Below are 23,723 nucleotides of genomic sequence, written 5' to 3' on the forward strand. Positions count from 1 at the left end.
TAGAGCTTGTATCCTCCTTAGGCCCTTGGCTTCTTATGTAGGTGGTAGATAGTAAGAGGAGATGCTGAGCAGTTAGTTGTGCTGATGCCTGCATAGATGTGAGACAGCCAGATTCTCTGGTAGCATCATAATTTGTTAAATCCAGGTAGTGGTCTTTTGACCTTTAAGCATGCCACCAAAAATTATTTCATAAAGCGTGCTAGAGAATCATGGCTTCAGAAGGTGAAAGATGATGGAAATCCCCATGACAAGGCCAAGGAGACTGGCTCCCTTAAGAGCTTTCTGCTGTGACACCAGGCATGCATGTGCACCCTCCCCCCCCCCCAAAAAAAAAAAGCTTTATGCTATAACAGCTGCTTAAAACAGTTCTTGCCTACAATATTATTTCTGGTGATTCTTTCAAAAGTAAATTTCTAGATCTATCGAGTCAGAAAATCTGGAGATCAGTGGTCAGGAATTTATTTTTATTAAGTGTTCTGATGATACTTATAGAGTCAAGAAACAGTGAACCTTGTTATGGTTCAAATCTTAATTCTCACCTGTTATACTAAGTAGTTTGACTCATCAGGACACAAAATCCATCTCCTTCAGGTACTCATATTTGCTAAGTTGAAGAAATTAGTTATAAGAATGAAATAATGCTGATAAATACAAAAGAGCCTAGATTTTTTTCCCCAACTATTGTAGGCACATGGGAAATTATATTTTTAGCACACTATTATAGTTATTATGCAGTATAAATATTATATATGTAGTATATATGTTTAATCCATCTATTCATGTAGTATTGGGTTTTAAACCTAAGCCCATGTTCATGCTGTGGAAGTGCTCTAACACTGACCTGTATATGCAACCTTTTTTTAAGATTTTATTTTTATTTTATATGGTTTGCCTGCATGTATGTATTTGCTCCACATGTATGTCTAGTACCTGCAAGGGTAAGAAGTGGGAGAGGAATCTCCTGAAACTGGAAATTATAAATTATTATGAGCCACCATGTGGGTCCTGGGAAGTACTCTTACCTTCTGAGCCATCTCTCCAGCTCTCGTTTTTTACTTTTTATTTTGAGACATCATTAAGCATTTAAAGTGTTACTTTAATGCAAAACAAAGAATTGCTTAGGAAGACTTTGAATTGTGGTCTTTCTGCCTGTCTCCTAAGTAGCTAGCTTGATTAAACCTGGCCTCTCAATATTTTAAACATTTTGAATCTGAAGTTATAACCAAGCAAGTTACCCGTATAATCCAAAAATTTTAATGACATCGTCTTCTATAACAGGTATACAATAAAGTACATTACTAAACTCAGGTAAAGTCTTTGGGTAATAAGACAAGATCACTGTGTATCCTGCATGGGCTCGAACTTCCTTTCTCTCCACTCTGCTGACTGTGAGCATGGGCCAACACATGTCCCACCACACCCTCCACTATTCTTTCACTTGGAATTGCCTCAAAAAGATTCTGAAGGATTTTGCAGAGCTTGGCTTTAAAGACTCTGTTTCCTTCCTCTTAAGATCTATGTCCTTTATTCTCTATACTTTGATTTGGCAGGTTTTTATTTATAGTTAATTTAAACATTTTTTGGGCTGGAGAGATGGCTCAGTAGTTAAGAGCACATACTACTGCAAGGGACCTGAGTTTGGTTTCCAGCACCAACTCAGTGGCTCACAACTGCCCATAATTCTATCTACAGGATATCCACTGCTTCTATCTAGACTATGTAGACACTCATGAGCATATGACCACATATGTTTACACAAAATTTAGGGAAAAAAATGCATCTTCAAAAATATTAAGTAGTTATTTTTAAATATTCCTTATTAAGGGATATTGTTCATGTAAGTGTCTTTGCCAGCCTTGTACTTAATGTGGTTTATCTTGTATTATTTGTATCTACCACGATAATCTACAATTCATAATAGCTGAAGGTAGTGACAATCAACCTTGGCAGCTGAGGGAGTTTTGTAAAAGCCAGTCCCAACTAAATCTTACATCTCTGCCTATTAAGAGAGTTGTCACATCAAAATCTCTGCAGGTAGAACTCAAGCATCTGCCCATTTCAGTCCCTCTGGTGATTTCAATGTTTAAAGCAAATGAAATGTTTGTTTTTTCATACTTTTTTTTTCTTCTTTTTTATGGGGGGGGCAGCTCAAGATAGGGTTTCTCTGTGTAGTTGTGGCTACCCTAGAATTTACTCTGTAAATGAGGTCAGAATTTTTAAAAGAGGACATATAACTCAAAATTTGTAATACCTGGCCATTTGCTTAAGAGATAAAAATTATGTACTGTGCCTAAGAATATTTGTTGTTGTTTTGTTTTTCGAGACATGGTTTCTCTGTATAGCCCTGGCTGTCCTGGAACTCACTTTGTAGACCAGGCTGGCCTCGAACTCAGAAATCCGCCTGCCTCTGCCTCCCAAGTGCTGGGATTAAAGGTGTGCACCACCACACCCGGCTTCTAAGTATATTTTATATTACATTACCTCACTGGATAGTTAAAACGGTCCTTAATCAATGTGCATAGGAATTATATTCACAAATAAAGAAACTAAATCCAAGCAGTTGAGTGGGAAAGATGTCATGGGAAACAGTTTGATTCCCATTAACTTCAAAGAAAAAGTAAAATTGGTGTAAGGATGTATGTTTACTTTAGAATGTCATAAATATATGCACCAGATCCTAGAGGCAAATGCTGTTTCCCACTGTTGTGTGACCGTCCAGCACAAGCTCTTACTGCTAACCCTAACTTCTCTTTAGCATTTTAATAGTTAAAATGTTTTCTGAAATTTTATTTTTGTTTTATGTGTATGAGGGTTTTACTAGTACTAACATGTCCTAACAATTTTCCTGTCTTTCTGTTCTGCTACAGTTCTTCAATATCCAGTTAGATCTACTAATTAAACCATAGGATCCTTTCCATTCCTCTCTACATACTTGTTGCATTTATGAAAGACAGGACTTTTCTTATTCTCCACTTAGGTTGACCTAACATTCTAAATTTTGTTTACTAAAAAAAAAGGCATAACGGGGCATGGTGGTGCATGCCTTTAATCCCAGCACTTGGGAGGCAGAGGCAGGCGGATTTCTGAGTTTGAGGCCAGCCTGGTCTACGGGAGTTCCAGGACAGTCAGGGCTACACAGAGAAACCCTGTCTCGAAAAACCAAAAAAAAAAAAAAAGGCATAACATTCACTTTAAATGAACAATTAAGATACATGCTCAGAAATCTTGTCAAAATTCTGGATGTTTTAGAGCCCAGAATGAAGATATCTTCTTCTAACTTGGTGCTTAGAAACAAAAATGGTTGGGATTGATAGCTATAAAATAGACAGCTGTTGCGTTTTGTTTGAGACAAGTCCTGGCTGCCCTGGAGCTGACCATGTAGACCAAGCTGGTCTCAAACTCAAAGAGATCTCCCAGCCTCTGCCTCTTGAGTGCTAGAATTAAAACAAGTACCATTAAGCCCAGCTTTTTTTTTTCTTTTTTATGGTAAACTTTATGCTTAAGTATGTCATTTTTAGACAGTATAGTATGAACTGGAGTAACATACAATGGTGACTCCTGTTAGGGAAAAATGATTTAGTACATGTTAAAATGGTAAGAAACTATGCAAGGTTGTAGCCACAAAGGAAAGATTATTCTCTACTACTAATCCAGTAAGGAGAGCTGGAATTTATAGGCAGAGGTTTGGGTATCAGTAAATGGAGAATAATTAGAGACATCAAAGGCCAGGCAATTCTTGCTGAAGACAGGCCCAGCTTGCAAGCAACAAGGCAGTGGGATGTAGCACCGTTAGATAGCAAAGGTGGGCTAGTTCTTGCTGAGCTCAATGTCAGTCCTGCCTGGGAGGTTTTTTGTTTGTTGTTTTTGCATCTGATTTTGAAGCATGTGGTAAATCACCAATCAACTATCTAGGACAATAAGTTTTATAGATGTAAATTCCAAACCTTTATAGATAAGCAGGGAAGATAAACAAATTATTTTGTTTTAAAGGAGCACTTACGTTTTTAAAAAGTTACTGATTCTCTTTGTATGCCCTTAATATTTAGAAAATTCGCTAAAGTGAAATACACAACACACATTAAGCTTCAGAACCCTTGTTTCTCTCGTCTACTGTGTCTCTAAATCCATCTAATTCAGATACCTGCCTTTGAAGACCAAACCCCTTCCTGTGTACATAGGTAGAGCTAATGGTGCCTTCCTTTATGCCCTTATTTGTGCACTTAACACATACTTACTGTGTGATTGTGTGAATGTCAAATATTCATTGGCAGTGTTCTCCATTGTAAGTCTGTTTACTGACATTTTTCTTTCTCAAGGCTGAGAGGTTAGGCTGGTTTCTAACTCACAGAGATCCAAATGTCTCTGTCTCCCGAGTGCTGGGGTTAAAGGTCTGAGCCACCCCTCCACCCCTCTCCACCAGCTGGAATATGTGTTTTAGGTGATTTGTTAATCAGCATATACTTAGGTTTGTTATATAAGCACTTTGCCTAACTGAGAAAGAGATTCACATTTCTGTGGTGTCGTGAGAAACACACTGGCAGAAGGTGATATAAACTAGGTATATTTGCCACAAATAAACAATGAAAACAGGCCCATGCCAAGTGTGGTGGCACACCTTTAATCCCAGCACTCAGGAGGCAGAAGCAGGCAGATCTCTGTGATTTTGAAGCCCGCCTGGTCTACGTAGTGTAATCCAGGAGAATCAGTACGGCATAGAAAAAACAAAAAAAGAAAACAGATTTTATTGTTCAAAAAGATGTACTAATTTCTTGCTTATAATAATAGTCAATGAGTACTTAATATTTTGTGTTCATCAACTGTTGCTTTTGTTTGTTGTTTGTTTTTGTTTTTTTGGTTTTTGTTTTGTTTGGTTTTGGTTTTGGTTTTTGGTTTTTCGAGACAGGGTTTCTCTGTGTAGCCCTGGCTGTCCTGGAACTCACTCTGTAGACCAGGCTGGCCTCGAACTCAGAAATCCGCCTGCCTCTGCCTCCCGAGTGCTGGGATTAAAGGCGTGCACCACCACGCCCGGCAACTGTTACTTTATATACTAAGGAAGATATACATTAGAAAATCATATTTCAACATTCAGACTTTTAGATTCTTTTACACTGTAACTCTGGCTGACTTAGATGTGTCTATGTCACCCAGACTATCTTTGAACTTGAGGTGATCCTCCTGTCTCATCCTCCCACATGCTGGGATTTCACAGCTACATTTAGACTATTGGTTTGTTTGTTTTGTCCCTCTTTTTTTTTTTTTTTTTTTTTAAATTTCAAGTTCTCCTGATGGTGATTTAATTTTTAAAACATTTTATTTTCTTGTTTAGAGTGGATTTATATGAGTACTTGCACACACACAGAGGTTAGCAGACAATTTGAGATAGGGGATGGAATTCAGGTTGTTAGGCTTGACTTCGAGTGCCTGTACCCACTGAGCCATCTTTCTGGCTCCTGTCAGGTTTGAATAGTGTACTAATGCACTCGGCTTCCAGCTTATTTTCAAAAGGCTTGTGAGACTTTGGTTGGTTGGTCGGTTGGTTGGGTTTTGTGTAAGAACAGCTTGAAGGCCTGAGATGGAGGTACTTGTGTACAGGCCTGACAACTTGAGTTCTTCCCTGGATTCCACAAGGTGGTGGGAAAGAACCAACCTTGGAGAGTTTTCTTCGGACCCCCCTGCACATACCTTCCATGACAAGTGTGTACCTGTACATACACGCACAAAATGATTTAACTTTGATGTGAACATGAAGAACTTAAAATCCTATGAAGTGTGCTAATCTGGAAATAGAGCTGTCTTGCCTGTTAGATAATCATCTTTTTGCTATCTCTGTGATTTTAACATCGTCATGAGTGGCACATTAAATATTAGGGGGCTTTTGTTATTTTTCTTCCATTGTGTGCTAGACCTATCCTGAGAAATTCCTTTGAAGTTAGGCATTGCCTTACGCTTTCTATTGTTGTGACTAAATGAAACACCATGACCAAAAGCAAGTTGGGAAGGAAAAAGTTTATTTTGCTTATACTTTCACATCACAGTTAATCACTGAAGAGAAGTCGGGGCAGAAACCCGAAGGCAAGAACTGTTGCATAGACCATGGAAGAGTGCTGCTCACTGGTTTGCTCCTCCTGGCTTGCCCCTCCTGATTTTTTATAGAACCAGGATCACCAGCCCAGGGATGCTACCACCTACCATGGGTTGGGCCCTCCCTTACCAATCATTAGTTTTAAAAATGCCCTACAAGCTTTCCTGAAGTTAAGGGCTAGATGGTGACTCTAGCCCATGTCAGGCTGATAAAAACTACCCAGCACAGGCCTACTAATTCTCATTATCTCCATCATTTTGTAACTATCAGGTATCTGTATGTAGCTATTGTCAAATGCCAAATAGACACACATCTAGAGGCAATAAGGAAGGAAGGACCCAGAACAGTCTTAGAGCGTATTAATTGAGGGATTACTGTCTAGCTTTCCTCCAGTTAGACTGAGCTATTGGCAAAATCAGAATTTATTCTCAGAATATAGCAGTGAGAATGAACACTGAGAATAGTGTTTCATAGTGTCTCATACCTGTAATCCCAGAACTCGTGTGGCTGAAGTAGGAGTTCAAGGCCAGTCTGAGCTACATACTGAGTTTGAGGCCGGACTGTACCACTATATGAGGTCCTGTCTCAACCCCTTCGCCTTCGCCCCACCCCACCTCCAAAACAGGTAGCCTGCTGCCCTTACATCACTCATGTAGGGCGTGGTAGCACATAAAACCACTGGGATGCACAGGCAGGTGGATCTCTGAGTTTGAGGCCAGCTTGATCTACAAAGTGAATTCAGGAAAGCCAGGCTGTGTAGAAAAACCTTGTCTTTAGGGCAGTTTAAAAAAAGAAGGGAAAGTGTTTATAACCTGATCAGAAGCAGCAAGCCTACCTAGCCTTGCCCTTGAAAGAACTAGAGACGGGCTATAGATGAAATGGACAGGAATAGCTGGTATCTGTCTTCATAGAGACAGTTGTATATATGTAAAAGGAAATCACTAAAATCAGGAAAGGGAAAGTGAAAACTTGGAATAGTCAAAATAATTATCTGAACATCAAACTGGGCACAGCTGGAGAATATTTTAGTAAACTAAAAATTGGAACTGCCCAAAGGTTAGAGGTTTTTAATGAAAGGTTAAATATATAAGGAAAAATGAGATGCCGGGTAGATCCTAACACTTGGAGAATGACTACATAGAGCACAAAGCAAGGCCATCACGATGTGCAGTAGAAGAAAGTGTCTCCACAAGTGCTTTGTGCCTCTAATGCACAGTTGAATAGTACAAGTGGCTGGGGTCAACTTTGTACTGCCTTTAAAATTGCTGATAATGCTTGATTTCATTATGTGGTTTGTTTTAGAATTCTAAAAACTTATTCTAACACTTCCAAAATCTACTAATTTGTTGATTTTTAGGAACTAAAAGTTGAGTTTTGTCATCTTTTTTCCAGTAAAATTGGGAGGATCATATGACTTTGCTGTTTTTTGGGAGGTGGAATGGTTCCGAGACTAGGTTTCACAGGGTAGACCAAGCTGGCCTCAAACTCAAGAGACCCACCTGTGAGATCTGTTGCCATCTTCTGGCCGCCTCAGCCTCCTGTGAACCATGCCAGGAAGCTTGGTAAGGTAGAGCAGTTATGAGAACCAGAAACTCAGAGACTTGGGTACACCCTGTTCCCTACCAGATTCCTGGCCTGGAACACATACATGCCACACTCCCCACATAAGGAAACATGACCTGTGGTCAAGTAGGCCCAGAGCAGAGTATCCGTGCTAATGAGGTACCTAGAGTCCCTGAGGGTTTAGCCAATAAACTTTCCTTCCCAGACATTCCTCCCTGCAACAGGCATTTAATCTTAGGTCCACCCTGAGAAGTTGGTACAGTAATAAGCTATGCATCCATTTTCCATGATGAACAATCAGATAAACAGTTTAGAGCCTTGGGCTGTCTTTTTCATAAAGAATCGCCATGGGGAGCATAAAGGGGGTCTGCAGAAGGCCTCTTTGTGCTTCCAGCCAGAACCACAGCCAAGCTAAAGACAATCACCACTGACCTAAGCTGGAGCTTCCTCCAACCCCCACCCCCACCCCCACCCAGACCAAGGTTAGACACCATCCCCAGCCCACACACCGGACCCTGCTCCCAACTCCTTGTGACTCAGAGACACCTAGATATCAGGGAATTTGGGATGCACTTACACACACACACACCACACACCCTCCCCCACCCCAGTCCTGGGCCTGTGGACTGCAATCCAACTCCCCAAGTTTTGCCTCCCAAGTGGCCATGCCCTGAGGCAGGCAGAACGCAGACCAACAGCCTCCTGCACACTTGTTGTACATAAAATGCACACATTTAAAAGTAAATGTTATTTTTAATTCAAAATGACTGATAACATGCATTATAAGATATAATTGTAATTATAAGATAAATTGTATAATTTATAATTGATAAAAATGTTTTGTGGAAAAATATAAAGGCTTCTAAACAGTAAAGTTTAAATATTTTTTTTCAAGAGATATTGTACGCAGGGAATGTAGCTCAGGTGATAGATTGTTTGACTAGTGTGCAGAAAGCCTTGAGTTATATCCCAGCACCACATAAAACTGACTGTGCAATAATTCTTGTAGAGGGAATTGTAGGCAAGAGCAGTTATATAGTAAGTTTGAGCTAGCCTGAGCTACATGAGATCATGTTAAAAAGAACAAAAGGCTGTAGAGATGGCTCAGCAGGGAAGAGTCTTTGCTGCTCTTGCAGCGGTTCAGAAATGGATTTCTGGTTATGGGTGACTTACAGTTGCCCGTAACTCCAGTTCCAAAGATTAGATGCCTGCTTCTGGCCTCTGGATACCAGCACAATACAGGGGCACACACATAAGTAAAAATAATTAAGTCTTTCAAACAAACAATGGTGTTGGAAAGATGGCTCTGGTCAAGAGCACTGGCTGCATGACTAGAGGACTGGGATTTGATTCCCAGCACCCACGTGGCAGCTCACTGCTGTATAACTTCACTTCCAGGAGAAATGACATCCTGTTCTGGCCTCTGGGCACCTGGGCACTGCATGTACAAATAAAATAGAAATGAAGGGGGGAAATTTTAAGATAAACCATTGTAATGGTTTGTTATTTGCATTTACATGTTACTTTTTAAAATTAATTGTCTTGGGGATGAGAAATGGCTCAGGGGTTGAGAGCATTGACTGCTCTTCCAGAGTTCAATTCCCAGCAACCTCATGGTAGCTCACAGCCATCTGTAATGGGATCTGGTGCCCTCTTCTGGTGTGTCTGAAGACAGTGACAGTGTACTCATGTATAAAATAAATTTTCAAAAATCTTTTTTAAAAAATTATTTGTCTTGTTGGCCTCCTCTTTGTGGGGTGGACGTAGATACAGTCCTGCTATATGCCCAGGCTGACCTTAAACTCAAGATCCACTTGTCTTTTCAGTGCTAGGATTAGATGATGCTCAACTGTAATAAACAGCTGCATGTTTCTCTTCACAGTACACTTACTATAAATTTTATTTTTCTTTAGGTCCGCATAGCCGCTAAATTCATCACCCATGCACCCCCGGGGGAGTTTAATGAAGTATTCAATGGTAAGTAAAGATTAATATTGAGTGAGTACTCCTTAATCACTGCCACTATTTAGCTTTCTCCCTTTTTTCTTTTTAAATTTTTATTTCATTTATTTAGGAGAGGGGGGCAACTTGTGAGACTCAGTTCTTTCTTCTCCCACATGGGTCCTTAGAACTGAGCATAGGTCCTCAAGCCTAGCAGCAAGCTCCGAGGTAGCTCACCAGCTCTTCTCTTTTAAAATTTTGGTCTTTTGAGGCCCCAGCTAGACTTGAACTCTTTGAGTGCTAGAGCATAGGCATGCACCAACACAGCTAGCAGTGAGTGCTTACTCTTTACTGATTGTTACCTGTTATAACCTTTGCTAAAGAAATCAGCATTCAGAGTCATTGAAATCATTTGTTTAAGGCAACTCAGCAGCTGAATGTGAAAGTTAAGATTCAGTTCTAGGTTTAGGTCAAATACTTAGCTTTGCCTAACCCATCAACTAGGAGATTGCTCTCAGATAAGCAAAGACTTCAGATAGCTGTCTTGTGGCTCACAGCTACAGTTCCAACCCTGGGATAGCCCTGGAGGTACTGAAGAAGGGAGATTGCTGCAAGCTCCAGTACAACCTGGACGAAAGGTTGTCTCAAAACTAAAATAAAGTGAATAGAAGTCGGGCAGTGGTGGCACACACCTTTAATCCCAGCACTTAGGAAGCAGAGGCAGGCGGATTTCTGAGTTCAAGGCCAGCCTGGTCTACAGAGTGAGTTCCAGGACAACCAGGACTATACAGGGAAACCCTGTCTCAAAAAACCAAAAAAAAAAAAAAAAAAAGAAGTGACTAGAGATTTAATATAGCTTTATATTTTAAAGGAATGACAATAAATTGACTTTTCAAATTTATTACTTTTTTATTCTTCCTGTACCTTTTAGTTTTATCATGAAAGATAAAAGCTTCAATTTTCACTGCCTTTCCTCAAGTCCTATACACAGAACATTTCCCAGGACTATTGTGGCTGAACTTCAGATTGTATCTGAAGTTTATTAAGTTCAGATGATACACATCTTTAATACTAGTGCTTGAGAGGCAAAGGCAGGCAGATCTCTGGCTTTGAGGCCAGCCTGGTTTACAGAGTTCCAGGACATCCCAGGCTACATAAAGAAACTCTGTCTCAGAAAACAAAACAAACAAATTCAGATTCACACAGAAATGGTGGCCCATGCCTGTAATCTCAGCACCCAGGAGGCTGAAGCAGGAGGATTACTCTCATTCAGACCAGCCAAGGGTATAGAATGAACCTTTGTTTAAAAAACAAAAATCAGAAAAAGCCAGTAAATTTAGTAAATCAGTAAATGTACAGACTGACCTTTATCATCTATTCCGTATAATATTTGGGTAGGTGTGGTGATCCCAGCACTTGGGGTGCTGGGACAGGAGGATTACAAATTCAGGGAAACCTAGACTGCATAGTGAAACCTGGTCTCAAAACTAAAAAAAGAGATCTTGGTTTTCAGATGGTTTATCTATGCCAGGTCTGGTGGTGTATACCTATAATCCCAAGCGTACTTGGGAGGTGGAAGCAGGAGGATCGAAAACTCAAAGCCCTGCTTGGCATGGTAGCACGTCTTTAATCCCAGTACTCAGGAGGCAGAAGCAGGTGGATCTCTGTGAGTTCCATCATAGCCTAGGCCAGACAGCAAGTTCCAGGACAGCCAAGAAAGAGAAACCTGAAACAAAAGAAAGGGAAAAAAAAAAAAAAAGAGAGTTGTCTTAGCCTTAGCTACAAAGTAAGTCTGAGGCCAGGTCAGAGACTCTTGTCTCAGACAAATTAAGAAAAATGCCCTAATGTAGCTCAGTTGGTAGAGGGCCTACAAAGCATACAGGAACCCCTAGATTTAGTCCCTGCCATGACATAAACTGGGCATGGTGATCAAGGTCATTTGTAGCTGCTACATGAAGGAATTTCAAGCCAACCTGAGTTTGAGATCCTGTTAAGAAGGAGTGAAAGGGGAGCAGGAAAGAGAGATGAATAACTTCCTTAAGAATTTTTGTTGGGTTACTATAGCAGACAATTCTGTAGGAACCTATGAACATTACTGTCCATTACTCAGTACTATGTTTAGAGTTTCTACACATAGATTATAGCTGAAGATTCATCTTGCAAGCCCTGAATTTTAAAAACATATTCTAGAAATGGGCTAAAATGTCTTGCGTTTGTTCTGTACTCAGTACTCCAATGCTTTCCTCCTCAGATGTCCGGCTACTGCTTAACAATGACAATCTCCTCAGGGAAGGGGCAGCACAGTAAGTACCTCCTAAATCCACGGGTGGGTGTCAGAGAGCTCAGCCAGCCCGGGCAAGGTACTCAGTGGCTCAGCACTGCAGACCAGCGGTCCCAGTTCATCCCTCTCTAACAGTGGGTAAGCTGGTGACAGTAACAGAAAGCAGTTAGTCTCTGGTTTTCTGTTACAGCTATGACCATGTATTTGAGGGAATAGACTCTTAAAAGAATGTGCTTGTTTGCTTGTTTGTTTGTTTGTTTGTTACTCCATGGTCAACAGTGTTTAGTCCATAGCCATATTGATTCATAATGTCACAAACATGTGACAGATTTCTTGCCTAATGGCAAACAGACAGGCAGAACTTGGGACAAGATATAGCCCCAAGGACATGCATCTCCTGTGAAAGGGTCATTACATACACACACACACATGAAAAATGCTGCTCTAACTCAAATGTCCTGATTTCCAGTTAGGAATGGTTATGCCAATACAGAGTTCAGATGCTTTGGCTGCTTTAATTACACCCACAGACACTAAAGCTCTGTGTGTATGTGAGTGTGTGTGTGTGTGTGTGTGTGTGTGTGTGTGTGTGAGTGTGTTCAAACTCTTGCAGATTTCTTAAAGAACCTACGTATTAAAGAAGTTTGTTTTGTTTTGTTTTTTCCTGAGCCCAACTATTTAAGTTTTTTATGGGGATAAAAAATTCTCTTTTATCTGGGCAGTGGTGGCGCACACCTTTAATCTCAGCACTAGAGAGGCAGAGGCAGAGGCAGATGGATCTCTGAGTTTGAGGCCAGCCTGGTCTACAGAGTGAGTTCCAGGACAACCAAGGTTGCACAGAGAAGCCTGGTCTAGAGAAAGGGGAGAAAAAAGAAAGAGAGGAAGAAAAGTTCACTTTTACTTCTGTAATGAAATGCTCTTGACCAGACTCTTGTTGGTGCCTAGGACATGGCTGTTTCAGTGATGCTCGCCATCTTTATTACTTCCTGTATAAGCTGAAGGAGGCTTTATTATAGCTGGGTAAAGATAATACATTAGATCGGCCTAGGATTTACTTTCTTTTTTGTATTTTGGAGCCAGTGGTTCTAACCACAGTACCATTCCCTGATAGTGCCTAGCACTTCTAGTATAAGTAGGATGTTAAATGTCACATTCAAGAGTGAGGTTCATTTTGAATGAGATGACATTGTTAAGTTAAATAGAGAATGATGTGGAAAGACTTAGGGTTTAGAATAGTTACCAGCTATGTATTCTATAACTTTGTAAGTGGGCAGAGCCTGAATTGAGGCAAGGCAATAATAGTTCAGAGTAGAAGTGGTGAACCTGGGGAGAGAGATTCTGGTTGTACTTCTCTCAGAACTGTTGGGTTGGAGATGAAGTGTCAGAGAAAGAAGCGTTAAGGATGGTTTCAAAGTGTTTGCATTAAAGCAGCTGGGAAAGTGGAGATACTATTTACTTTTTCAATTCTTTTTTTAACTAGTGCATTTGCCCAGTATAACATGGATCAGTTCACACCTGTGAAGATAGAAGGCTACGATGACCAGGTAATGACTGCCTGTTCCATGGTCTGTGCCGGGTAGTAAAGATGTAAAAGCCAGAGCAGATAGTAAATTGGCTGTTAATATATTTATGTCTTTGATTTTTAAAATAGTCTACATATTTAAAAATTCTTAGCCGGGCATGGTGGCGCATGCCTTTAATCCCAGCACTTGGGAGGCAAAGGCAGGCGAATTTCTGAGTTCGAGGACAGCCAGGGCTACACAGAGAAACCCTGTCTCGAAAAACCAAAAAAAAAAAAATCTTCTTTCCGGTAATATTAGGTGGGTTCCCCACCACCACCACCCCATAGGAAAAAAGAGTGCCATTGACTTGACATGTAGGTTCCAGAGCAGTGCAGAGGAAGTCTAACAAAAATAGCAGAGACATTAATTTAGGATTAGCCTAAGTTACTCAAGGAATCTGCTACTTAGGAGATAGGAACGAGAAAAGGATTTCATTTAGTACATTTTTGGACCATGTAGTTGTATTACTTAAGTGCTCACAATAATACAATAGCCCTGAAAAGTCTCATAAAATATGTAAAAATGAATACATGAGAGTTGGTGTGCTAGTAGAAATATATATACATGGATAATACATTAGATAGAAATCAAGATATAAAGGGTATTGTTGGGAGAAAGAAAACATTGTTTTATTTTTATGAGAATAAAAATGATACATGGTTTAAAAGTCAATGTGGAAAAGAAATTAAAAGTTAATTTTCTTAGGATATTTATTATTTCTTTTTGCAAAACATGATAAGAATTGTCTTTTTTTATAGAACTACTTATATTTGTAATTCTTCTCTGGAAGGTCTTAATTACAGAGCATGGTGACCTTGGTAACAGCAGATTTTTAGATCCAAGAAACAAAATTTCCTTTAAGTTTGATCATTTACGGAAAGAAGCAAGTGACCCGCAGCCGGAGGATGTGGATGGAGGCTTGAAGTCTTGGAGGGACTCGTGTGACAGTGCTCTGAGAGCCTATGTGAAAGATCATTATTCCAACGGCTTCTGTACTGTTAAGTATCTGCCCGTTCCTCGGAGAACCGTTTAAAGTTACTTGTCTTACACTTACCTTACCCTTTGACCCTTTACCCCACCAGACTTTACTTCTTTTCTCTTGGTTATTGTCATCTCCTTATTTTATTCCTTAAATAATTTCTAAATTTTTGAAATTTCTTTTTTAAAGATTTGTTTTTATTGTTTTTTAATTAAGAATGAGTGGAGGGAGGGTTTGCATGTAAGCCCAGGTGCCCCTGGAGGTTAGAGACATGTGATCCCTGAAAATGCACTTACAGCTGTTTAAGCCGCCTGACATGGATTCCGGGGTTTAAATCCAGTTCTCTGCTAAAGTAGTATATGCTCCTAATTACTGAGCAGTTTCTCCAGCCCTGGAAAATTTGTTTTTAAAATCTCAGTGCAGAACACTTTAAAATATCCATGTATTACATTTTATATTTCTCTTATTTACTCACAATAAATCACCTCTACCCATCAAAAAGTTATTAAAGCCAGGTTTGATGATATACTTGTAATCTTAAAACATTTGGAGAGGGGCAGGGGCATCAGGAGTTCAAGGCCGTTGTCTACTCTACAAAAGTGTAGCCTGGACTATGAGGCATCTACTAAGAGTGCGGGGTGGGCGGTGGGATTTATAGTTGATTGTATCATGCTTAGCTTTACTGGGGTTTTAGCTTTTTGGTGTTGTTTTTTGGTGTTGTTTGTTTGTGGGTTTGTTTTTGTTTTTAATAAAGACAGAACCTAGATACTGGCACGTGCTAGGCAAATATTCTGTCACTTAGCTGTATCCCCGATTGTCATTATAGTTTGAAACAGGATCACTAAGTTGCCCAAGCTCTCCTTGAAACTTATTCTGTAGTCTAGGTTGACAATGACTCTTTAGTCTTTCTAAGAAGCCCCAAGATGCTGGGAACCCAGACTTGTACCAGGCCTGCCTGCATTTTTAACTTTGTAGTTAATAAATAAAATTATATCTTTATAGGATGTATAACATGATGTTTTGAAATATACCTTGTGGTATAACCAAGTTGAGTATAGAAACTTGGAACATATTAACTTTCCCCCTGGTTGGTTGGTTGGTTGGTTGGTTGGTTGGTTTAGATGGGGCCTCAGGCTATAACCTAGTCTGGCCTTGAACTTGAGATGATTCTCCTTCCTAAGACTATATACTGTGTACTGGTATTTCAGGCTTCATTCACCACACCTGACCTGTGTGTCTGTGTGTCTGTGTACAGTCTACTCTAAGCAGTCTTCAAATATACAGGACATAGTTACTAGTTAGACTTTTAAACCTGTAGTGAAGACAAATATAATAGGGATATAGCTAGTTAAGATCACTATGAATTCTTGAGTGGTTTAAATCATAAACCAGTCACTTAACTAGTTGTGTGGCCTTAGGTATAAATTACCTAGCATCTCTGTGCTTCAGTTTCCTCATTTATATAATAAAACAGTGTTATTGTGAGGATTCAGTAAGTTAATGAAAGATGTTAGGACCGTGTCTGGCACAATGTAATCTATACATAAGTGAAAGGTGCCATTATTCTTACATGTTTTATCTTTTCTAATAATAGAGGAAACACATCATTGTAGCTAAGTACAGATTTCCTTTTCAAACATTTTTCGGGAAAGGAGACAATACATTCTCTCTTGGAAATCAGCTGGCCAATCTAAAGACACTTTCAATTTACCATTATTTCAATTCAAAGTTTATCCACATTTTTATTTGTTTCTTTTTGCGACGGGGCCTTACTATGCAGCTTTAACTGGGATGGAACTCAGAGATCTTACCTGCCTCTGCCTCCTGAGGGCTGGGATTAAAGGCTTGTACCACTCTGCCTGAGAGCTCAGTACCTAAGAATCCTATTGAGACCTTTTTTTCTTTTTAGTTACATGAGCTACAGACAGTGATAGAATTGCCCCAGTGCAGCCTACCGTATCCTAGTAACCTCCATCCTTAGCATCCTTAGAAACCTCTAATTTTCTCTTACTCTGTGTCACGTTTCTGTACAACATGTTCCAGACATTTTCTATTAACAGATGAGCATCTAACCTCTTACATCTAATTAGAATTGAGACTGACTGAAATTTTATTCTTGTTTTTCCATACTTAGAAACCTTATTCTTCCTTCCATTATACTTTTTTTTTTTTTTTGGTTATTTTATTTGTTTACATTACAAATGGTAACCCCCTTTCCCGTTTCCCCTCTGCAAGCCCCCTATCCCACCCCCCTCTCTTTCTATTATACTTGCATCTGAGGCAGAAGGATCCTTCTTGGTTTTATACTGCCCTCTATCTTCAGAGTGGCTTTGTGTACTTTATTTTCTATTCTGGTGTATTCCCTATTACTTAGGCATAAGCTCTTGTATTTGATTTTAAAACAGTCTCATGTTGGCTTCCTTCCATCTTCCTGTCTCTATTTCCCAGGTGCTAGGATTAAAAGGATGTACCACCATGCTGGAATTAGAAATACTTCTCTCTATCACCTTTAAAGGGAAGTGAAGCTGTATCAATCACATGAATTCCTGTAAATTACTTCTGTTTCTTTAAACTCCTCTTTGTACCTCTTGTTTCTTCCTCTTCTCTCCTTTCTCCTTCCCCTAGGTCTACACCTGTGTCCCACCAGGAAATCAAAGACATTTTTCCCTGCTAGTGTATTTATTCATTAGTAGTGCAAGTCTGAACTTTTGACTTTTCACTGTCTTTGCCACTCCATACAAATAATGAGCCAGCATTGTCTTCTGGGTCCTTAATTTCTATATGGTATTTCACACTAAGCCCAGCCACCTGCTTCTATAAATAATCTTTTGTCTAGGTTGCTCTGTCAGCACCCCCACATTGTGAATTTAGGCACTCTCCAAAGTTGTATTTCTCTGTCTAATCAGATGTCAGGGCTCATGGCTGTAATTCCAGCAGTTTGTAGCTTGAAGAAAGAGGATTGGTGTAGGTTTGAGCTCCAGTTTAGCCTACATAGTGAGTTCCAGGCCAGGGTGAGGAACAGAATATAAGGCACTGTCTCAAAAGAAAACCAAGACAATGAAAGCGACAGAGTTTATAGTGCAGTTAGTTTAGGCAAAGCCTAAGCATGAGACTCACACCTAGAATCTCAGCACTTATAGTGTGGAGGCTGGAGGATTGCCAGGCTGGGCTACAGAATGAGACCATCAAAGGGAAAATACACTACAAATGTATTTGAGACTCTACAGCACCATTTGTTTTCTTTGCTTTCTTTGGTAATTGCATTTTCATGCCCATCCCATCTTCTTCTACCCTGAGAATTAGTACTTCTGAGTGCTAGTTAGAGTTCTCATCTGGGTTTCCCAATCTGCTGATGGCGCCATGTTGGTCCACATCATTCAGGTGTAGAAATGCTTTGACTTCTTTCTCCCTTTACCCTTGGATTATGACATACAGCCAGACTTCTGTCTTAGGTATGGTTACCACTGCTATGACGAAACTCCATGACTAAGGTTATCGGGAAAGGTTTTGTTTGATTTATTTATGCTTCTACATCACAGTCTGTTATTAAAGGAAGTCGAAGGGACTCTCACAGGGCAGGATCCTGGAGGCAGGAGCTGATACAGAGACATGGAGAGTGCTGCTTACTGGCTTGCTCCTCCTGGCTTTCTTATAGACTCCAAGACTACCACCCACCATAGGCTGGGCCCTCCCCCATCAATTAAGAATTATTGAGGGCAGTGGTGGTGCACGCCTTTAATCCCAGCACTTGGGAGGCAGAGGCAGGTGGATTTCTGAGGCCAGCCTGGTTTACAGAGTGAGTTCCAGGACATCCAGGGCTACACAGAAAAACCCTGTCTCGAAAAACCAAAAAAAAAAAAAAAAAAAAAAAAAAAAAGAATTATTGAATTCTAATTAAGAAAATGTTCCAAAGGCTTGCCTGCAGACTTATTTTTGGAAGCATTTTGTGTTGTGGCTCCTTCCTCGCAAATGACTTTAGCTTGTGTCAAGTTGACATAAAACTAGACAGCACAACTTTTTTGCATTCTGCATAATATCCCTCCTTTCCATTCTCATTCACGGTGCCCTAAACTTTTGCCGAGGTTAATTTGTAGCCTCCTACTGACCTCTAGCTTTTTTTCCATTTAGCCTCTGTACCAGCATTACCAAAATTAACAGTTCTGGCCCTGTTTTATTGTCTCTTGAAAATAGAATACAGTCCATTCTTTATACCTGCTATTTAACACATGGCCTACTTTTTTCTTTTTTTGTCTCCCACTAGTAGATCTCACCCAACTCCACTAACATGGCAGGACCAATTGGCAGATAGTTAGCACATCCTTGTTTTCCTGCCTGAGCTGTTGAATTGTTCTTAGCTTCAGTCCTTGTCAGACTTGTGCATGTTTTGTAAGGCCCAGCCTACCTGGTATTTCACTTATAGTATGATTATAAGACAGAAGCTGTAGCCTCCTGGGAGTCATTGGAACTCTGTTGCTGCTTTGTGCTCACATCCCAGCAAGGCCTTGTGTTAGGAGCCTGATAGCCTCTGGCACTTAGCGCCCTTCAAGGGTTTCTATTTAGTGCACTGCTAAAACTAAGAAGAGTTTCTTATAGAGTAAATATGTTTTTCATGTCTGTTTTCTCCCCAACAATAGGTTTACGCTAAAACTATAGATGGGCAACAGACCATCATTGCATGTATTGAAAGCCACCAGTTTCAACCAAAGAACTTCTGGTAAGAAATAGATGTTCTCTTGTATTCTTACCTAATTTATATTGTAAAGAAACCAGTGACTGGGGTTTTGTTTTAAAACTAACTTGGGATAGATTATTTATTTAGAGACTTTAGTTCTCCATCTGTAAAATGAAGGACTTAGACATTGTTTAGATTCCTTCCATTTCTAAGCCTTTTGTAATTGTACCCTTTTGTCATACCAAGTGAGAAGAACATGTGATTTACACAGCATGCAGCTGGGAGTCTTAGGTCTCTTTGGGTCTCTTATCCATTCCTTGGGCTGATTGTACAGTATGGTGTTCCCAAGTGGTCTCCCCTGATAGGAGATGAGCCTCTACTTCAGAGGGGCAAAGGAGAAATAGACTCCACATACTTAGGAAAGGCTTGTTTATGATCAGCCACCTGGATCTTTCTTTTATGTAGTGATGATCTTGACGTTGTCACATCAAGTCTATCTTCCACCAACACTATTGCAAACATCTGTGTCTGGTCACCTCTTTGCTGTGCTGCTGCTAATTGTGCGGTATCGTATTCTGTGTGTTTTGATAGGAATGGTCGCTGGAGATCAGAGTGGAAGTTCACTATCACACCACCTTCAGCCCAGGTGGTTGGAGTACTCAAGATTCAGGTAAGAGTCCAGTGTATTTATAGATGCTGTTTAAAATGTCATGTGTTAAAATAGAGGTGCCATTTGCTCTTTGTTCTGGTGTTAGAAATAAAGACTAGTAGAACACTTCCTTACCATGAGCAAGGCTCCAGGTTTTCTCCAAGCCCCACACAGAGAGGAGGGAGAAGAGGGCGTAACTGTATACTGATGCAGAAGAGGTCAGCGGCAGTGAACAGAAGTAGAAGCCTCCTCCTTCCCAGGAGTTCACTGAAAGAACTTTCTGGGCTGATGACGGAGGAATGCTACAGGATTACTTTTGTTCCTTCAAGGATAACAGGGTCTTTGAGGAATAATCAAGTTGGTTTTAAGAAAGAATAAGTGAGTATTAAGTAGTTGGGAGGTGGATGCCAGGTGTGGTGATGCACACCTTTAGTCCCAACAGGAGGGGTGGCATACCTGTGGCTCCCAGTGAGTTTGAGGCCAGTGTGGTCTAAATAGTGAGTTCTAGGACATTCAGGGCTATGTAGAGAGATCACGTGGGTTTGTTTGCTTGCTTGTTTGTTTTTTAAGAGGTTTTGTTTGTTTGTTTATTGTTGTTGTTGTTGTTGTTTTCCAGATAGGGTTTCTCTGTGTAGCCCTGGCTGTCCTGGAACTCACTCTGTAGACCAGGCTGGCCTGAGAAATCCGCCTGCCTCTGCCTCCCAAGTGCTGGGATTAAAGGTGGGCGCCACCACTGTCCCCCTCCCCCCACCCCCAGCTTTTGTTTTGTTTTGTTTTCTTTGTTTTTTAAGAGTTTTTTTGTTGGATTTTGCTTTGGGGTTTTGGTTGATTGGTTGGAGGTTTTTTGTGGTGTTTTGTTTTGATAGAAAAGTTTTAAATTAAAATTAAACTAAAGCAGAGGAATTCTAGACGATATTAGATGTGGTGCCATCTCGTGGGATATCAGTAGTCAGGTGAAGGAGATTCTTGCTGCTCACGTCAGGACAGGCAGCTGAATGGTGGCTGCTGGCTCACTTGCTGTCTGTCGCAGTTGAAGTCTCCTGGTATCTTTGAAGAGATTTAACACTCTTAATTCAGGTGCTTTATTTTGAGCCTAACTGACTGAGTCAGACTAAATATTTCTGATAAATTAAATGTTTAGTATCTAATCATGCCTGTGTTGTATTGTGATGCCTTTAATTAAAAAAAAAAAAAAAGAAAGAAAGAATTGCAAGATTCACATTTTCAAAGTCTGATTTAATCAAAAGCATCTCTGGGGACCAGGGACACAGCCCAGTGGTAGAAGGCTGAAGTAACATGTGTAAGCCCAGAATCCGAGCCTGGCACCAAAAGAGGAGTAAACTAAAGCCCATTGCATGCATGCAGTGCTGGCAACAGTCATCTTTGCTGCGTGAACATTACTTTCTCCTTTTTTACCATCCTGGCCTCAGGACAGACCCAGCTAAGGGGGACGGGGGAGAAATGCTGAATCTTTGCCCTGAGCGTAGCCTTCAGTGAGATCTAAAAGCTCGTAGATAAATATGGCAGGTAGCCTGTTCCCTGACTGGGCATGTTTTGCTTTGTCTACACAGCTGTATCCAACTGAGCAGTGCTCTTACAAAACTTCCTTCCCTAAGATTACCTTGCAAATAAGCTACTTACTTCCCCTCAAATCCTTCTACTGGGGACTACTACTTCATGGAGAGCCCAAGCAAAAATAGCAAAACTATCTTACGGGTTTTGATAATTAAATACACAGTGTGGCCTAACACTCCTGACCTCTTATAATTGTGGCATCGGCTTTAATTTGGCAAATTGTTATACATTTATCTAAATATTTCTCTTTCAAACAGAAAGATTCTAGTTCTTTTTCTTCTCCAATGCACAGAGTGACAGTTCCTGACAAGATGTATAAAAAGGCCTAGTGACTCTTTGTTTATACTTGCTTTTTGTTTGTTTTCTTTTTGAGACAGTGTCTCCTATAGCCCAGGCTACCCTTGAACTTGCTCTCACATATCGTAAGGTAACCTTGAACTGATCCTGCTGCCTCATCCTGGTATATAGATAGGCCTTGGCCACAACGCCAAGAACCTAGAACTTTTTGTTCTGTTTGGGATGAATGCTGAAAAAGCTCTCTACAGTAAGCACTTCCCAGTCCTGAGTTCTGGGGTTCTTTTGGTCTGTGTGTGATACTGGTTTGTCTTGGTTGGTTTTAGACAGCATCTTTTGACCTAGAACAATTATTAACCTTGAATACCTTATCCTCCAAAATACCTTCACTTCCAAAATGCTGAGATTGCAGCCTGTACACCACATGGCTTGTTTCTCTTTCTAATTTTAAGACAGTGTCACATATACCCAATCTGGGGCTGGGCCTGTCATGTACTTGACTTTCAATAGTAAGAATGAGAGTTAGCAAGACGGTTCAGCAGATAAAAGCATTTGTTCTCAAGTCTGATGGCTGAGTTTAATACCCAGTCCCACATGGTGGAAAGGAGACACGACTCCTGCAGGTCGTCCTCTGATCTCCACACATGAACACACACATACACTCAATACATGATTTAATTAAAATAAAAAGTCATATATATTGAATATTATTTGGAAAATTTACTTAGATATTTACCCTTTATATTTCCCATTGGCAGATTTGCTATCCTTTGGCAAAAGGGTGATTCTGATAAGTAACAATTTCTGAAGACTTAAATTAAAGCAGGCACACCGAAGTTTGTATCAGTCAACAGGCCTTTGTTATGGTTTGGTTTTGTTTCATTGGTAACTGGATGTTGAAGGTGGTTCTTCTCTAGAGCAAGTAGAGTTCAAGTTGAATTTCTTTTTTTTTTTTTAATTTTATTTATTTATTATATATGTGAGTACACTGTAACTGTCTTAAGACACCCCAGAAGAGGGCATCCAACCTCATTACAGATGGTTGTGGTTGCTGGGATTTGAACTCGGGACCTTCAGATGAGCAGTCAGTGGTCAGTGCTCTTAACCACTGAGCCATCTCTCCAGCATCAAGTTGAATTTCTTTTTTTTTTTTTAAAGATTTTTTTTTTTTAAAGATTTATTTATTTATTATATGTAAGTACACTGTAGCTGTCTTCAGACACTCCAGAAGAGGGAGTCAGATCTCGTTACGGATGGTTGTGAGCCACCATGTGGTTGCTGGGATTTGAACTCTGGACCTTTGGAAGAGCAGTCGGGTGCTCTTACCCACTGAGCCATCTCACCAGCCCCAAGTTGAATTTCTAAAGCTGCATCATTGCTATATGAACTCATCAAACTGATGTTTTTCAGATTTTTATTTGAGTTCCTAACAGTGAGGCTTACTGCCCTTATCTTCTATTTTTTCCATATTGTAGTTCTTAAGAAACATAACAGATCATTGAAGCTCAAACCTATATTCCCAGCTATTCAGAAGCTGAGGCAGGAGGTATAAAGTGAGACTTTCTCAAAAGAAATTAAAAATAAAAAGGACTGTGACAGAAGTTCGAACTAGTCACATATTCTTGTGTTGTTGTGGATTTGGGTTTTGGGGGGGCGTTGTTTTGTTTTTGTTTTTGAGGTAGGCTTTCACCTGTAGCTGATGCAGGCCTAGAATCTATTGTATAGTCCACATTGGCAGCAGCCCTCTTGCTCCAGCTGCTTACATACTACCACTGTACCTGCCTCTTCTGTTTCAGCTCTAAACATATGTCTTGGCTTGCATAGTAGGTCAGTGGCAAAGTGTTTGCTTAGCATGTGTGAAGCTCTATGTTTGATCTCTAGGGCTAGACAAGAAAAGACATCATTGTTGATCTTCAGCTGCAGGTCTACTAAGGGAGCAGAGGCAACAATGGTGGGCTTGAAGAAGAAATAAGCAGTTTGACACACATTTACTAAAGACTATGTAGACTGATTCACATAGTCAACAGTGTAGTACAACAACACTCTGGTTGGTGATTTATAAATAGCAAGTTTATTGTTCTCACTTGTATTAGTTGCTGTTTTGTTGACACAGTACACCACCATG

General features: G+C 40.2%; 1 protein-coding gene across 1 annotated transcript in view; it reads left to right on the forward strand.

Annotated features, from left to right (window-relative positions):
• The window catches only part of Capza1 (capping actin protein of muscle Z-line subunit alpha 1), a 40,962-nt gene that overhangs the window by 9,971 nt on the left and 7,268 nt on the right, over positions 1-23,723 (forward strand). Inside the window, exons 2-7 of the mRNA XM_021157379.3 lie at positions 9,559-9,622; positions 11,838-11,889; positions 13,348-13,411; positions 14,220-14,426; positions 19,043-19,122; positions 19,672-19,750. Of these exons, the coding sequence (XP_021013038.1) occupies positions 9,559-9,622; positions 11,838-11,889; positions 13,348-13,411; positions 14,220-14,426; positions 19,043-19,122; positions 19,672-19,750 (546 nt within the window). The remainder of the gene's footprint in view (positions 1-9,558; positions 9,623-11,837; positions 11,890-13,347; positions 13,412-14,219; positions 14,427-19,042; positions 19,123-19,671; positions 19,751-23,723) is intronic.

This window comes from Mus caroli, unplaced genomic scaffold, assembly GCF_978045245.1.
Source record: "Mus caroli unplaced genomic scaffold, Mus_caroli_1 scaffold_3, whole genome shotgun sequence".
Taxonomy (NCBI): Eukaryota; Metazoa; Chordata; class Mammalia; order Rodentia; family Muridae; genus Mus; species Mus caroli.